Raw genomic sequence first — 17,797 nt, forward strand, 5'->3', positions numbered from 1 at the left:
CGGAGACCTGTCCTTGTCACCGTGGGTGCCAGGGGGACTCGTCCTCGTCCTCGTTGTCACCACAGATGCCACAGGGACGTGTCCTCATCCTCGCTGTCACCGTGGGTGCCAGGGGGACTCATCCTCATCCTCGTTGTCACCACGTGCGCCGCGGAGACCTGTCCTTGTCACCGTGGGTGCCACGGGGACCTGTCCTCGTCCTCGCTGTCACCGTGGGTGCCAGGGGGACTCGTCCTCGTTGTCACCGTGGGTGCCACGGGGACGTGTCCTCAACCTCGCCGGTGTCCCTGGGTGCCACCGCTCCCCACCCCACCCGTGGCCCCCCCCACCCCCCACCCCGGGGGTCTGGGGGTCCCCCCCTGCTGTCCCCCCCCCCCCCCCTTCCCCACGTCATACCTCGGACTCCAGGCTGGAGAAGTGGGCGGAGCCTCGCCGGGCCCCCAGCGGCTCCGCCCCGCCGCGCCCTCCACACCCATGATGGGGGGAGAGGGGTCGTGGCGGGGGGGGGGGCACCCAAGCCCAGGGTCCCCCCCAAGCCGCCGTCGCCCCCCCCCAAGCGCTCAGGTCTTCCAGGCTTCGGGAAGCCGGGGGGGGCCGGCGGGCGGCACAGGGGGGGCCGTGACGGCGGGGAGGGGGGGGGACCCCCCAAAATCCACCCCAGGGTCCCCCCCCTCCCACCCAGGCCGAATAGCCGGGGGGGGGTCCCCAACGCGTCCCCCCCCCGCCTTCCCAATCGCGCAGCCGTTCGGCCGAGCAACTGCGACACCGGGGGGGTGGGGGGGGGAAAGGAGGGGGGGGGGCCAAAAGCTCCAAACTGCCCCATCCTCCCCCCCCCCCGTAGCCCCCCCAGGGTCCCCCCAATTTCTCGGCCGACCAGCAGCGCCCCGGGGGGGGCCCCCGCTCCCTCCCTGGGAGGGTGCAGAAATAAGTGGGGGGGGGAGGAGCGCACCAACAAGGGGGGGGCCCAGAAACTGGGGGAGGAGGATTTGGGGGGGGTCCCGGGGGGGGTCTGGGGGGGGTCGCAGCCTTCCGATTCCGAATCGGAAAGTTCGGGGTATAAAGGTGGCGGAGGGGGGGTGGCGACGAAAGCGGGGTGTCCCCGGCAAAGGTGACCTCGGGGAGGGGGGGGGCGTAGGAGGGGTTGAGTTTCGGGGTCCCCCCCCCCGGGGGGGGCGTCGGGGTCTTTCACGAGGAGGAGGGGGAACGCTGAGGGGGGGGCTACGTTCATCCTCGTAAGCCAAACGAGCGTAGGCGAAGGGGGGGTCCGTGTCTCCAGGCCCCCCCAGGCTCTCGTAGAGCCCCCGCAAAGACCGACGGGGCCAAGGGGGGGTAAAAGGTTCGGGGCCCCCCCCTGGGGGGGGGTAATAAGTCGGGGGGGTGAGAGGGGGGGAGCGGGGACAGGGCCCCCCCCGGCTGAGCCCTTGGGGTTCGATGGGGCCGTAGAAGCGGTGGAAGGCGTCGGGGGGGCCCCGGCGTGGCGGGGGGGGTGCGGGGGGGTCGCCAGCGGTCGGGGGGGCGACGGTCGCGGGGAGGAGGGGGGGTGGGAAGGGCCGGGGGGGTCGGGGGGGGGCAAGGGGGGCGCAGGGGTTGGGGAGGGGGGGGCTCCTCGGCGCTGCAGCAGCTGTACATGCCCTGGGGGGGGGGGGGGGGGGGAGACAGAGGGATGTGGTGGCACTGGGGGGGACGTGGTGGCACTGGGGGGGACGGGGGGGGGGGGGGGGCTCTGCCCCCATCACCCCCTCCTCCCTGTCCCCAGCCCCGTGTCCCCACCCTGGCCTCAGCCCCATGGCCCCATCTCCACCCCACTCATGTCCCCACGTCCCCATGTCCCCATCCCCACCCCGTCCCCATCCTGCTCCTCCCAACCCCATCCCTGTCCCCACGTCCCCAGCTCCACCCCACTCTTCCCAACACTGTCCCCATGTCTGTCTCCATCCTGCTCTTCCCAACCCTGTTCTCATGTCCCCATCCCTGTCCCCATGTCCCCATCTCCACCCTGTCCCCACGTCCCCATCTCCATCCCTCTCCTCCCACCCCATCCCCATGTCCCCATCTCCACCCGTCCCCATGTCCCCATCTCCATCCTGCTCCTCCCAAACCTGTCCCTGTGTCCCCATGTCCACACCCCTGTCCCCATGTCCCCAACTCCATCCTGCTCCTCCCACCCCTGTCCCCATGTCCCCATCTCCACCCGTCCCCATCTCCAACTCTGTCCCCACGTCTGTCTCCATCCTACTCTTCCCAACCCTGTCCCCATGTCCCCATCTCCATCCGTCCCCATGTCCCCATCTCCATCCTGCTCCTCCCACCCCTATCCCCGTGTCCCCATCTCCATCCGTCCCCATGTCCCCATCTCCACCCTGCTCCTCCCACCCTTCCCCATGTCCCCATCCCGCTCCTCCCACCCCTATCCCCGTGTCCCCATCCCCATCCTGCTCCTCCCACCCCTATCCCCGTGTCCCCATCCCCATCCTCCTCCTCCCACCCCTATCCCCGTGTCCCCATCTCCATCCGTCCCCATGTCCCCATCTCCACCCTGCTCCTCCCACCCATCCCCATCTCCACCTGTCCCTCTGTCCCCATCTCCACCCTGCTCCTCCCAAACCTGTCCCTATGTCCCCATGTCCCCACCCTGTCCCCACATCCCCATCTCCACCCATCCCCATGTCCCCAACTCCACCCTGTCCACATCTCCACCTGTCCCCATGTCCCCATCTCCACCTCTGTCCCCATGTCTGTCTCCATCCCGCTCTTCCCAACCCTGTTCCCATGTCCCCAACCCTGTCCCCATGTCCCCATCTCCATCCGTCCCCATGTCCCCATCTCCACCCCGCTCCTCCCATCCCTCTCCCCATCTCCACCCTGTCCACATCTCCACCCATCCCCATGTCCCCATCTCCATCCTGCTCCTCCCACACCTATCCCCGTGTCCCCACCCTGTTCCCATGTCCCCACCTCCACCCCATCCCCATCTCCACCCCGCTCCTCCCGTCCCCACATCCCCCTGTCCCCCCCCCCGTGTGTCCCCCCCCCGTACCCTGCTGAAGGCGAGGAGGCAGCGGAGACGCCCGGGCGGCCCCAGGCAGTGCCGCAGTTTCCAGTGGACGAGGTGCTCCCAGGCGAAGACGAGGAGGCTCAGCCCCATGGCCACCAGCAGCATGTAGAAGACCCCGGCCATGTTGTCGATGTCCAACTTGCTGCTCATCACCTCCAGCTTCTCCTGGTGACAGATCCCCGACAGCCACAGCCGCTCCAGCATCTCGATCTCGTCTGCGGAGGGGACGGCGACACGGGGATCGTCACCCCAAGTGGTTTGGGGAAGTCAACTCGAGGAGGGGGGGAGGTCATCCCAGAGGGTTGGAGGGGTCATCTCAGGTGGTTGGGGGTCACCTCGTAGGGTTGGGGCTCACCCCGAGGGGTTGGGACATCACCTGGGAGAGTTTGGGGGTCACCTCAGGGTGCTGAGGATCACCCTGGGAGGGTTAGGGGGTCACCTCATAGGGTTGGGAGTCACCCCGAGGGGTTGGGAGGTGACCTAGGAGGGTTTGGGAGTCACCTCAGGGTGTTGGGGATCACCCTGGGAGGGTTAGGGGGTCACCTCATAGGGTTGGGAGTCACCCTGAGGGGTTGCGACGTCACCCCAGAGTGTTGGATGGGTCACTTTGTAGGGTTGGGAGTCACCCGTGGGGTTGGGAGGTGACCTGGGAGAGTTTGGGGGTCACCTCAGGGTGCTGAGGATCACCCTGGGAGGGTTAGGGGGTCACCTCATAGGGTTGGGAGTCACCCCGAGGGGTTGGGAGGTGACCTAGGAGGGTTTGGGGGTCACCTCAGGGTGTTGGGGATCACCCTAGGGTGTTAGGAGGTCACCTCATAGGGTTGGGGGTCACCCTGTGGGGTTGGGAGGTCACCTGGGAGAGTTTGGGGATCACCTCAGGGTGTTGAGGATCACCCTGGGGGGTTAGGGGGTCACCTTATAGGGTTGTGAGGTCACCCCAGAGTGTTGGAGGGGTCACTTCATAGGGTTTGGAGTCACCTGGGAGGGTTTGGGGGTCACCTCGGGGTGTAGAGGATCACCTTGGGAGGTTAGGGGGTCACCTTATAGGGTTGGGAGGTCATCCTGTGGGGTTGGGAAGTCACCTGGGAAGGTTTGGGGGTCACCTCGGGGTGTTGGGGATCACCCTGGGGGGTTGGGAGTCAGCCCGTGGGGTTGGAAGGAGTCATCTCAGGTGGGTGGGGGTCAGCTCGTAGGGTTGGGACTCACCCTGTGGAGCTGGGGGGTCATCTTGGGGAACTGGGAGGGCTCCCGGGGGGGGCGTTTTCAATGCTGTGTTGTGCTGCACAACCCCAAACACCTCCCAGACACCCCCAGACCCCTCTAGCAACCCCCAGACCTCCCCAGCCATCCCCAGACCCCCCGAGACCCCTCCTCACCATCGCCCAGGAGCTGGAGCAGGGCCAGGTCGACGGGGCGCTTCCAGCGGGAGCCGCGCTGCAGGGCGATGCCGTAGCCGGTGGAAGCGAAGACCTTGCCGGAGCCGATGGTCACCAGCTTGCAGCCCTCCTCTTTCCGCGCCATGTAGTTCAGCACCGCCGCGTCGTAGATGAAGGCGTCCAGCTTCCTGCGCACCCCCACGGTGTTGGTTGTGCCCCGGGCCACGCCCACGGCCGGCAGGCCCCACCCACAGCCCCACCCAAATCCCTAAGCCCCACCCAAAGCTACTAAAGCTCCACCCACAGCCTCACCCATGGTCCTAAGTCCCACCCACAGCCTCCAAGCCGCACCCACAACCTCACCTGTGCCCCATAAAACCCGCCCACAGCCTCAAGCCCCACCCCCAGCCCCAAACTCCACCCACAGCCTCACTTGTACCCCTAAGCCCCACCCACAGACCCCAAGCCCCACCCACAGCCACACCTGCAAGCCCAAGCCCCACTCACAGCTTTGTCCTTGGTCCTAAGCCCCACCCACAGCTGCTAAAGCTCCACCCACAGCCTCACCCGTGGCCCCAAGCCCCACCCACAGACCCATAAACCCCACCCTCACCTGTACCCCTAAGCCCCACCCACAGCCTCCAAGCCCCACCCCAAGTCCCACCCATGGCCCCAAACCCACCCACAGACCCCCTAAGCCCCACCCACACCCTCATCTGTACCTCCAAGCCCCACCCACAGCCTCCAAGCCCCACCCACAGCCACATAAACCCCGCCCACACCCTCCCCTTTATCCCTAAGCCCTCCCCAGCCTCCAAGCCCCACCCCCAGTCTCCAAGCCCCACCCCTAGCTGCTAAAGCCCCACCCACAGCCCCATGAGCCCCACCCACAGCCTCACCTGTACCCACAAGCCCCACCCACAGGCCCATAAACCCCACCCACAGCCTCATCTGTACCTCTAAGCCCCACCCACAGCCTCCAAGCCCCACCCACAGTCCCATAAACCCCGCCCATCGCCCCAGAAACCCCGCCCACAGCCCCAGAAACCCCGCCCACAGCCTCACCGGTATCCCTAAGCCCTCCCCAGCCTCCAAGCCCCATCCCTAGCTGCTAAAGCTCCACCCACAGCCCCATGAGCCCCACCCACAGCCCCATAAGCCCCACCCACAGCCTCACCTGTACCCACAAGCCCCACCCACAGGCCCATAAACCCCACCCACAGCCTCATCTGTACCTCTAAGCCCCACCCACAGCCTCCAAGCCCCACCCACAGGGCCATAAACCCCACCCACAGCCTCCCCTGTATCCCTAAGCCCTCCCCAGCCTCCAAGCCCCACCCCCAGCCGCTAAAGCCCCACCCACACCCCCTAGGTCCCTCCCCAGGCCCCTCCCCAAGCCCCGCCCCCCTCGCCCAAGCCCCGCCCCCGCTGACCCGGTCTTGAGGTGGTGCAGGGCATCCTCCACCCCACGCTGGTTGTACTTGACCATGTAGCTGTGCATGTCGGGGTAGTTGCTGCGGATGTTCTTCTCCGTGCTGCCGTTGGGCACCGTCCCGAACTTCAGCGGGGGGTACTGCTCCTGAGGGCGCTGGAACTGTTCCCCCGGGGGGGTCAGGCCCACGCCTGAACCCCCCCAAGGGGATCCCCGGCCCTCCTGGGCAACCACTGACCTCCGGCAACAACCGCCAGACCCCCCACGGTGACATAAGAACCCCCTCACAGGGATCCCCAACCTTCCCGGACAACCACCGACCTCCAGCAACAACCGCCAAATCCTCACGGTGATGCCTGAACCCCCATAGTGACCCCTGAACCCCCCCCACAGTGACCCCTACCTAATCCTCCTGGACAACCACCGACCTCTGGCAAGAACCACCAAATCCTCACGGTGACATCGGACCCCCCCACACAGGGACCCCCAACTGTTCCGGACAACCACCGACCTCCGGCAACAGTCACTGAACCCTCATGTTGACAACCGAACCTCCATGGGGACCCCTGAACCCCCACGGTGACTCCCAACCCTCCTGGACAACCACCGACCTCTGGCAAGAACCACCAAATCCTCACAGTGACACCTGAACCCCCACAGTGACCCCCCAAACCCTCACAGTGCCCCCCCGAACCCCCACAGTAACCCCTAAATCCCCACAGTGACCCCCCAAACTGCCACGGTGACACCCCAAACCCCCATGGTGACACCCCAAATCTCCATGGTAACCCCTGAACCGCCACAGTGACCCCTGAACCCCCACAATGACCCCAAAACTCCATGGTAATGACTGAACCCTTACAGTGCCCCCCCCAAACCCCTCCAGTGACCCCCCAAACTCCCACGGTGACACCCCTGAATCCTCACAGTAACCCCTGAACCCTCACAGTGACCCCAAACCTCCATGGTAACCACTGAACCCCCACAGTGACCCCTAAATCCCCACAGTGACCCCCCAAACCCCCACAGTGAACCCCCAAACCTCCATGGTAACCCCTGAACCCCCACAGTGACCCCCCAAACCCCCATGGTGACCCCCCAAACCCTCACAGTGCCCCCCTGAACCCCCACAGTAACCCCTAAATCCCCACAGTGACCCCCCAAACTCCCACTGTGACCCCCCAAACTCCTACCATGACCCCTGAACCCCCACAGTGCCCCCCCAAACCCCCAGAGTGACCCCCAAACCCCCGCAGTGACCCCCCAAACCTCCATGGTAATCACTGAACCCCCACAGTGCCCCCTCAAACCCCCACGGTGACCCCCCCAAACCCTCACAGTGCCCCCCTGAACCCCCCAGTAACCCCTAAATCCCCACAGTGACCCCCCCAAACTCCCACGGTGACACCCCAAACCCTCACAGTGACCCCTGAACCCTCACAGTGACCCCAAACCTCCATGGTAACCCCTGAACCCCCACAGTGCCCCCCCAAACCCCCACAGTGACCCCCCCCAAACCCCCACAGTGACCCCTGAACCCCCACAGTGACCCTCCAAACCTCCATGGTAACCCCTGAACCCCCCCAGTAACCCCTAAATCCCCACAGTGACCCCCCCAAACTCCCACGGTGACACCCCAAACCTCCATGGTAACCACCAAACCCCCATAGTGCCCCCCCAAAGCCCCACAGTGCCCCCCCAAACCCCCACAGTGACCCCCCCAAACCCCAACCACCTCCCCACAGACACCCACCTCCACCCACAAGCCCCCCCACCCAGAGCCGCGGTACCTTGCGGTCGCTGAGCCCCGAGACGGTGTCGACGTACTCCTCCTGGATCATGAAGGCGGCCAGGTTGGCGGTGTAGCTGGCGAGGAAGATGACGGCGAAGAAGGCCCACACCAACACCATGATCTTGCTGGTGGTACCCTTGGGGTTCTCCACCGGCACCGAGTTGTTGAAGACCAGCGCCCACAGCAGCCAGATGGACTTGCCGATGGTGAATTTGGAACCCCCGGCGCCTGGGGATGGGGACGGCGTCACCACGGGGATGGGGACGGCATCACCGTGGGGACAGGAATGATGTCACCCCAGGGACACCATCACCGTGAGGATGGTGTCACCCCAGGGACAACGTCACCGTGGGGATGGGAATGATGACACCCCAGGGATGGCATCACCCCAGGGACGGCATCACCGTGGGGACAGGAATGATGTCACCCTAAGGACACCAGCACCCCAGGGACAGGAACGGCGTCACCCCAGGGACACCATCACCATGGGGACAGGAATGATGTCACCCCAGGGACAGGGACAGCGTCACCCCAGGGACACACCATCACTGTAGGGATGGTGTCACCCTGGGGATGGCGTCACCCCAGGGACACCATCACCATGGGGACAGGAATGATGTCACCCCAGGGACACCATCGCCATGGGGGTGGTGTCAGCCCAGGGACAGCGTCACCATGGGGACGGGGACGGTGTCACCGTGGGGATGGGGACGGCATCACTGTGGGGATGGGGACGGTGTCCCCCTGGGGACAGGGATAGCATCACCACAGGGATGTGGACAGTGACAATGTCACCCCTGGGACAGTGACAGCGTCACCGTGGGGCCGGGGACAGCGTCGCTGTGGGGCCAGCATCACCCTGGGGACAGGGACAGTGTCACCCCACAGATGGGGACAGTGGGGACAGGGACAGCATCATCCCAGGGACAGGGAGGGTGAGGACAGCGTCACCGTGGGAATGGGAACAGCGTCACCCCAGGGACAGGGACAGTGTCACCACAGGGAGGGGGGACACCCGGGGGGAGTGACGCTGGAGCCGTGCCGATACCACGTCCCCCATGTCACCCCGCGTCCTCCTCACCCGCCTTGTCCCCACCTCCCCGTGGTGACAACGGGGTTGTCACCCCGATACCGGCGGGGTGTCGGGGAGCGGAGGGGGGAGGGGACACACTCACGCTGGCCGGCGGCCAGGCTGCGGTTGTAGCCCACGGGGCTGAAGTACTCGAAGATGAAGACGGTGACGGCCACCACCGTGAGGCACATGACGAACATCATCACCCAAACGGCCGGGCTGTAGGGTTCTGGGGCGGGGGGACACACCCTGTCACCCAGAGGACGATGGGGTGTGTGTCCCCCGCCCCACCCGTCCGTCTGTCCCGCCGTCCGTCCGTACCCAGGAAGGCGGAGGGGGAGACGGTGCCGTTGCTGCGGGACACCATGACGCTGATGCCCGTCTCCACGAAGGGGACGGAGAAATCGATGATCTCGGAACGTTCTTCGTTAATGGTTAACGAGCCGATGGCCATGTCGGCTCGGCGGTAAAAGACCTGTGGGTGGCGTGGCGGTTGGGGGTGGGTGTGGCCATGAGGGTGTGGTCGTAAGGGGTGTGGCTAGCAGGGGTGGGGTCGAGGTGGAAGAGCCAATTAAAGGGCATAGAAGGGACAGGGCAGAGAGGCAAAATGGTGGGAGGGGGTGGAGGGGGTGGGGCCAACAGTGGGAGGGGCCCATGGGGGAGGAGCCATAGGGAGGGTGTGTCCAGGAGGTGATGAAGGGGCGGGGCTTGTGTCATAGGGCCCCTCCTGGACATCTGGATCCCCTGGGATGGGGGGGGGGGCTCTCCCCAGCCCCCTGGGCACCCAAAAAGTGTGTGGGGGTCTCTCCCTGGACCCCCCGAGGGCAGCCTGGGGGCTCTCCCCAGCCCCCTGAGACCCCCAAAGTTGGCGGGGGGGGTCTCTCCCCAGCCCCCTGGGCACCCCAAAAGTGTGTGTGGGCTCTCCCCAGCCCCCTGGTCACCCCAAAGGTGGGTGGGGGGCTCTCCCCGGACCCCCCAAGGGCAGCATGGGGGCTCTCCCCACACCCCTGAGCACCCCAAAAAGCATGGGGAAGGTCTCCCCAGCCCCTTGGGACCCCCATGGCCATGGGGTGGGGGGTGTAAGGGGGTGTTCCCCACCTCTCCCACCATGCCGTTCCAGACGCCGTCGATCTTCTTGCCGTGTTTGCCGTTGGTGACCAGGTAGAGGTCGTAGGTGAAGCCGACGGTGCGGGCCAAGCGCTTGAGGATGTCGATGCAGAAACCCTTACAGCATTTCTTCTCAAAGAGCGCCGGCTCGGCCGAGGGGCTGCGGGAACGGTGACACTCAGGGACAACCCGGCGGCGGTGGCGGCGGGGACGTCCCCAAGGGGTCGGGGACGCCGGGTACCAACCTGGCGGTGCGGTTGAGCTGTTTGCGGCAGGGGACGGAGTCACGGATGCAGGTGCCGGTGGCGGGGTCGATGTTCTCCACGATGACGAAGGGACGTTCTTCCAGCGTGGCCACCGTCAGGTGTTGGTCGTCGTCTACCGGTTGGAGGAATTTACCGTAACGCGACCAAACCGGGTACTTCATCCGCAGGATCCGGTGTTCCCAGCTGCCCACCTGCGGGTTGGGGAGACAACACCTGAGCCACCGCCTTCAGACCGATGTCATCGTCGGGGATGATCTGACGTCACCGCGACAGACGGCGGGTGGCCGCCGGATGGACGGACACGGGGTCGCCTCGGCCGGGAGGAACCGGTCGAGGAAGGGTTCTGGGACGTGTCACCGTGACGGGGCGAGGGGGCTGAGCTTTTGTGTCCGTGTCACCAGCCAGGCGTCACCGCCACCCCCTTGGGGACGCGCTGTTGTGACAAGGCAGCGTGACACCGCAACGGTGGTGAGGGGGGGTGGTGAACGCCAGATGGTACCGCAGCCCCTGGGGGGACACCACGTGGCTGAGAGGAGCCGGACGTCACCGCGACCGGAATGACAAACACCACGAGGAGCAGCCAGGGGACGTCACCGCCAGGACGGTGACACGGCAGGGACACGGCACAGGCGGAGGGGACGCTCACCACCTCCCAGCTGCGCTCCTTGTTGAGGGAGATAACGACCAGCGAGGGGTTGACGAGGTAGCCGTCCTCATTAAAGGAGAAATCCTTTTGCCCCCAGGTGATGTTCATGAAGTACCTGGGGGATGTGACACCGTCACGGGGCTGTCACCTCCTTGAGCCGCAGGTGACAGCCACCGGCGGTGCCGCCACGCTCACCGGTGGAGGTTGTCGTTGATCTGGGTGACGTTAGGGGCCCGACAGTCGTTGTTGAACTCGGGGATGAAGCCGTAGTCACGCAGCAGCGCCTCGGCACCCTTGGCCACGATGGCCACGCCGTTGTGCACCCGGTGTTGGAGGTCGTCCCGCCAACCGGCCGACAACACCGCGAATAAGCCGGCCGGGAGATGTTCCGGCAATTGGTCGCTTCCTCCCAGGTTGGTGCCAACCACGAACCAGATGTAACCGGGACCGGCTAAACCGGCGTCTCGCGCCGCTCGGAAAATGGCCTCGGCCTCTTCCCGCGAGCAGTAGAGGAGGCGGATTTGGGCGCTGACCTCACGCAGCTGCCGGCGTAACCGTGTCCCCTCGGGGTCATCGGTTAAGTTGAGGGTGAGGACGCCCCGGTGTTCCCACCCAATGAAGCTGCTGTCGGTCAAGACCTCCACGTAGTCCACGAAGTCCTCGTAGCCGGGGAAGAGGGTGGTGACGACGGCGAAGGCCGTCCAGTCGTACTCCTCCAGCACCTCGAAGATCACCTGCAGCTGCTGCTCGGTGGAGGAGCCCAGCTGGAGGAAGGTGGAGCCCTTCTCCTGCGGCGGGGAGCGGGTGACAACGGGGGGGGCTGGGGACAGCTGGGTGGCTCAAAACGTGGTTGGGTTGGGGGACACGTGGGTTGGGGACAGTCGGGTGGGTCTAGATACAGTTGGGGACAGCTGGGTGGTTCTAGACATGGTTGTGTTGGGGACAGTCAAGTGGGTCTAGACATGGTTGTGGACAGTTGGGTTGGGGACAGTTGGGTGGGTCTAGACATGGTTGGGGACAGTCAGGGGGGTTTAGATACAGTTGGGGACATTTGGGGGGCTCTAGACTTGGTTGGGGTTGGGGATAAGTGGCTTTAGACACGATTGGGGACAGTCAGGTGGGTCTAGATACAGTTGGGGACAGTTGGGTGGCTCTAGACATGGTTGGGGTTGGGGACAGTTGGGTTGGGGACACTCAGGTGTCTCTAGACATGGTTGGCAACAGTTGCGTGACACCAGAAATGGTTGGGGACAGGTGGGTGGCTCTAGAGATGGTTTGGGGACAGCAGGGTAACCCTAGACAAGGTTGGGGACAGCAGGGTGCCCCTAGACATGGTTTGGGGACAGCAGGGTGCTTCTAAACGTGGTTTGGGGACAGCAGGGTGACCTTAGACGTGGTTGGGGACAGCAGGGTGACCCTAGACATGGTTGGGGACAGTTGGGTGTCCCTAGACGTGGTTGGGGACAGTTGGGTATCCCTAGACAAAGTTGGGGACAGCAGGGTGACCCTAGACAAGGTTGGGGACAGTTGGGTGTCCCTAGACAAGGTTGGGGACAGCAGGGTGACCTTAGACAAGGTTGGGGACAGTTGGGTGTCCCTAGACATGGTCTGGGGACAGCAAGGTGACCCTAGACAAGGTTGGGGACAACTTGGTGTCTCTAGAGATGGTTGGGGTTGGGTTGGGGACAGTCGGGTACCCCTAGACATAGCTGAGCATGGTTGGGTGCCCCCAGAACGCGTTACCCCTACCTTGGGCGTGAGGACGATGGCGGAGCCGCCGTTGATGCCTATGATGGGCACGGAGGTCTGGGCGGAGATGAAGTCGAGGATCTGAGCCACGGCCTCGGAGCGGGTGTCGTCCTCGAAGACGACGCCGTGGATGCGAAGGGAAGAGAGGACGTCGCAGAGGCGGACGATCAAGCTGCGGGGGTTGGTGTCGTTCAACACAACCCCCACCGGATTGACCTCCAAGGAGAAGTTACGGAAGGCGGCGGGGGCCAGGCGGGGCCCGGCGGGGCCGTAAGAGGCTCCGCTCAGGATGACGGCGACGTTCAGCGCCCGCCGGCTCCCCTCCGGCCGCGGCTCCAGGAAGGGGCTGGCGCAGGCCAAGGCCAAGGCGAAGAGCATCCTGCTGGCGGGGGCGGGGACCCGGGGGCTCATCGCGCCGCCGCTGCGCCCTGCGAGGGGGGCACACAACAAGGGAGGGGGGGGCTGGTGGGAGAGGTGCCCACCAGTAGCCCCCAGTAACACCCCAGCACCAGGAGAGGGTCTGGTGGGGGGAACTGGTGGGAGAAGTGCCCACCGGTGCCCCCCAGTAACTCCCCAGCACCAGGAGAGTGTTGGGTGGGGAGGAACTGGTGGGAAAGGTGCCCACCGGTGCCCACCAGTACCCCCCAGTAACACCCCAGCACCAGGAGAGGGTCGGGTAGGGGGGGGGAACTGGTGGGAGCAGTGCCCACCAGTAACACCCCAGCACCAGGAGAGGGTCGGGTGGAGGGGGGAACTGGTGGGAGAGGTGCCCACCGGTGCCCCCCAGTAACAACCCAGCACCAGGAGAGGGTCTGGTGGGGGTAACTGGTGAGAAAGGTGCCCACCAGAAACCCCCAGTAACAACCCTGCACCAGGAGAGGGTTGGGTGGGGGGAACTGGTGAGAAAGGTGCCCACCAGTACCCACCAGTTGACTCCAGTAACACCCCAGCACCAGAAGAGGGTCAGGTGTGGGGAACTGGTGGGAGCAGTGCCCACCAGTAACGCCCAGTACCAGGAGAGGGTCAAGTATGGGGAACTGGTGGGAGTGATGCCCCCCAGTACACCCCAGTGCCTCCCCACAGTGGGAGAGCGTCAGGCAGGAGGAGACTGGTAGAACCAGTGCCCCCCAGTAACCCCCCAAACTGCAAGAGGGTCAGGTGGGAGGGGACTGGTGGGACCAGTGCCCCCCAGTACCCCCCAGCACCAGAAGAGGGTCAGGTCAGGGCAGACTGGTGGGACCAGTGTCCCCCAGTAACCTCCCTGTACCATGAAGGGGTCAGGCAGCACTGGAGGCACCAGTGCCCCCCAGTAGCCCCCCACACAGGGAGAGGATCAGGCAGGGGGGGGAACTTGTGCTCCCCACCCCCCCCCCCCGCCAGTGCTCCCAGTATCCTCCCAGTACCCCCCAGGACTGCCCCACTGTGCTGGGGAGACAGCATCAAGCCTGGCCTGGGGCAACCAGTGCCTCCCAGTATCCCCCAGTGCCCTCTCCCACCGCAGTGAGACAGCGTCAGACTGTCAACACACAGCAGGCCACGGGGGACACGCTCTGACACGCCAGGACACGCTGTCGTCCCCCCCCCCCCTCCGTGTCTCCTGGCAGCGCCACAGCCGGGGCGGAGGGACAGACGGACACACAGACACCGTCAGGGACAGACAGACACGGGGGGGCGGGGAGTCACTGTCACCTTCCCCCCCCCCCCCCCCAGGGGACAGATCGACATGGAGGACAAGTCACAGGCGGCGACAGCAGTGGCAGAGGGAAGGGGGGGGGGGCACACAGGCAGACAAAGCAACAGGCAGCGGAGCAACAGGCAGAGCCGGCGGGGGGGGGGGATGGACACACGGACACGGGGACACAGGCAGGGCACAGGCAGAGGAGCCAACAGGCGCAGGCAGGTTGCCGTGGCGGCGGCAGTGATGGAGAACAGGCAGAGGGGAGAGGGACAGGCGGGGGGGGGACGACGACAGGGACAGGCAGAGGGGGGGTGTGGGGACAGGCAGGGATGGGGACAGGTAGGGCGGATGGGGACAGGCAGAGTGGCTGGGTACAGGCAGAGCAGATGGGTACAGGCAGAGCAGATGGGTACAGGCAGGGTGGACAGGTACAGGCAAAGCAGATGGGTACAGGCAGGGTGGACAGGTACAGGCAGGGCAGACGGTACAGGCTGCCAGACACCGGCTGACGCAGACGCCCCATTGGGCCCGGCAGGGCAGACAGGCAGCTGCCTGCACAGTCGGACAGGCAGACACCCACGCTGGGGGGGGGACACGACACACAAGACAGGGACACACGGGTCACCCCGGTGATGTCACCTCCGCCGTACCCCAACAGTCCCCGGGGAGGGGTGACATGGATGCTGGGGTCCGCTGCCCAGCCCCCCGGCACCGGTGACCTTGAGCTCGTCCCTTCCTGATGTCACACGGGGCTCCTCGGCCCCGTCGGGGGGGGACAAACCTGTCACCGTCCCCAAAACAGCGGGGACAAAGCCGTAATGGTGGAGGACAAACCCCTGTCACTGTCCCCATAACAGTGGGGACAAGCCCATGTCACCGACCCCATAACAGCAGGGACAAAGCTGTGTCACCGTCCCCATAACAGTGGGGTGACAAAGCTGTAGTGGTGGAGGACAAACCACTGTCGCTGTCACCATAACAGTGGGGTGACAAACCTGTAATGGTGGGGGACAAAACGCTGTCACTGTCACCATAACGGTGGGGACAAGCCCGTGTCACCGTCCCCATAACAGCAGGAACAAAGCTGTGTCACTGTCCCCACAACAGTGGGGTGACAAAGCTGTAGTGGTGGAGGACAAACCACTGTCACTGTCACCATAATGGTGGGGACAAGCCCGTGGCACCGTCCCCACAACAGCGAGGACAAAGCTGTGTCACCGTCCCCACAACAGTGGGGTGACAAACCTGTAATGGTGGAGGACAAACCACTGTCACCGTCCCCATAACGGCGGACACAAAGCTGTGTCACCGTCCCAACAGTGGGGTGACAAAGTTGTAATGGTGGGGGACAAACCCATCACCATCACCGTAACGGTGGGGACAAACCCCTGTCACTGTCCCCACAACAGTGGGGTGACAAACCTGTAATGGTGGAGGACAAACCACTGTCACCATCCCCATAATGGTGGGGACAAAGCTGTGTCACTGTCCCAACAGTGGGGTGACAAACCTGTAATGGTGGGGGACAAACCCCTGACACTATCCCCACAACAGTGGGGTGACAAACCTGTAATGGCAGGTGACAAACCCACGTCCCTGTCCCCATCATGGTGGGGGACAATCAAGTGTCACCATCCCTGTAACGGTGGGTGACAACACCGTGTCACCATCCCCGTAACGGCAGGGGGACAAACTCGTAATGGCGGGTGACAAACCCGTCACTGTCCCCGTAACGGCGGGGACGAGCCCGTGTCACCGTCCCCGTAACGGTGGGGGGGGGACAAACCCATGACAGCGGGTGACAAACCTGTGTCACCGTCCCCCCAAACCAGCGGGACGACAACCGCGTGTCGCCATCCCCGTTAACGGCGGGGACGAGCCTGTGTCACCGTCCCCGTGATGGCAAGGGGACAAACCCGGCATGGCGGGGGACAAATTGCATGTCACCGTCCCCGTCACGGCGGGGGGGACAAAGCCGTGTCACCCTCCCCACGAGTGTCGGGGTGACAAACCCGTGTCCCCACCTCCCCGTGACACCGGCCGTGTGTCCCCAAGCCCCTCCCCGTGACACCGGCTGTGTTCCCCCCCAGCGTCCCCAAGACCCCCCCCCAGGTCCTACCTGGCCCGAGCTCCGCTCCGGGGGGGTCTGCCTCATCTCGGCCGGGGGGTTGGGGACACTGGGGGGGGGGGGGATTTGGGGACACGGGGACAGGCTGGGGGGATGGGGGGGGGGGGCGAGGATTTGGAGGAGAGGATGGGGGGGCTGTGAGGGGTGGGGCAGCAGGGAATGAACAGGCAGAAACAGGCAGGGCTGGGGGGCGGCAGGGGAATTGGGGGGTGCCGGGGGGGAGAGTTGGGGGGTGTAGAGGTTTGGGGGGGGCCGAGGCGGAGGCAGCTGCACCTGCGGGAGGGAGGAAGGGTGGGTGGGTGGGGGGCAACGCAGGCGGGACCCCCCCCAAAAGGGTCCAGGACCACCCCCCCCAAGCACCCAGGACCCCCCCCCCCCAAAGGACCTGGCACCCCCCAAAAGGGCCACAGACCCCCCCAAGGAACCCAGGACCCCCCCCAAGCACTCAGGATCCCCCAAAAAGGGTCCAGCCCCCCCCCAAAAAAAACCAAACAATGGGAGCCCCCCAGAGACCCCAGGTCTCCGCTGGGGTCCCAGTTCACCCAGCTGGTTCCATCCCAGTCCCCCCAGCCACATCCCAATGCACCTACTTGGGTCCTGTCCCAGCACCCCCAGTCCACTCCCAGTTCACCCAGTTGGGTCCCAGCACCCCCAGTCCCACCCCAGCACCCCCCATCAGCTCCCAGCACCCCCAACTGGATCCCAGTCATCCCCCCCCCAGCACCCCCAACTGGATCCCAGTCGTCGTCCCCCAACACCCCCAACGGGATCCCAGTCGTCCCCCTCCCGCACTCCCAACTGGATCCCAGTACCATCAGCCGAGTCCCAGCACACCCCCCCGACCCCTTCCCAGTCCCCCCAGCACCCCCCCAGCCCCATCCCAGCACCCCCAGTCCCATCCCAGCACCCTCCCAGTCCCCACCAGCCAGCTCCCAGCAGTCCCATCCCATCACCTCCCAGTCATCATGTCCCCCCCCCAGCAAGGTCCCACTCCCCCCCAGTCCCCTCCTAGTCCCCCCCAACACCCCCAGTCCCATCCCAGTCCCCCCAACTGACTCCCAGCACCCCCTAACTAGATCCCAGCACCTCCCAGTCCCCCCCAGTCTGGCCCCGCCGGCCCCCCCCCCCCCCCAACCCTGCAGCACCCGCCGCCGCTTGCAGAATACTAATGGGGCCGGAGCGTGCGGCTGTGCGGCTGCCTGTGTCTGCCTGTCCTGCCTGTGTCTGCCTGTCCTGCCTGTCCCTGTCTGTCCCCAGGCGGTGGCCATGTGTGTCCCCCCCCCAGCCACCCCCCCCCAGCGTGCCAGTGTGGGGTACACACGCGTGGGAGGGGGTGTCAGGGTGCTGTGCTGGGTGTCCCAGTCTGGGGTGTTGGGTTGTGATGACAGGGGGGGTGTCGGGGGGGGGGGGGTGTCGAGGGGTGTCGGGGGTTGTCAGGGGGTTGGAGGGGTGTTGGGGGGTTGGAGGGGTGTCAGGGTGTTGGGGTGTTACAGGTT

General features: G+C 65.4%; 1 protein-coding gene across 1 annotated transcript; it reads right to left on the minus strand.

Annotated features, from left to right (window-relative positions):
• Nucleotides 1-1,224: 1,224 nt before the first annotated feature.
• On the minus strand, nt 1,225-16,350 carry LOC126034873 (glutamate receptor ionotropic, NMDA 2D-like). The gene is made up of 13 exons (XM_049792728.1): nt 16,293-16,350; nt 12,496-12,923; nt 10,942-11,534; nt 10,747-10,861; nt 10,080-10,291; nt 9,826-9,994; nt 9,049-9,202; nt 8,831-8,956; nt 7,654-7,883; nt 5,865-6,025; nt 4,432-4,619; nt 3,038-3,270; nt 1,225-1,632 (listed from the first exon to the last, which is right to left on the minus strand). Exons 2-13 carry the CDS (start codon nt 12,904-12,906, stop codon nt 1,225-1,227), a joined length of 3,000 nt encoding a protein of 999 aa, XP_049648685.1. The 5' UTR covers nt 12,907-12,923; nt 16,293-16,350.
• Between the last annotated feature and the right edge of the window lie 1,447 nt (nt 16,351-17,797).

Source organism: Accipiter gentilis, chromosome 36 (genome assembly GCF_929443795.1).
Source record: "Accipiter gentilis chromosome 36, bAccGen1.1, whole genome shotgun sequence".
NCBI classification, from domain to species: Eukaryota; Metazoa; Chordata; class Aves; order Accipitriformes; family Accipitridae; genus Astur; species Astur gentilis.

Bases quoted from the DNA above. Each gene is read 5' to 3' on its own strand.
- LOC126034873 (XM_049792728.1), bottom strand. From the start codon at position 12,906: ATGAGCCCCCGGGTCCCCGCCCCCGCCAGCAGGATGCTCTTCGCCTTG. The intron at 9,995-10,079 runs GTTGGTACCCGG...CCGTTCCCGCAG, and splicing joins CAGCTCAACCGCACCGCCAG to CCCCTCGGCCGAGCCGGCGC. The intron at 8,957-9,048 runs GTACGGACGGAC...CCCCCGCCCCAG, and splicing joins CTCCCCCTCCGCCTTCCTGG to AACCCTACAGCCCGGCCGTT.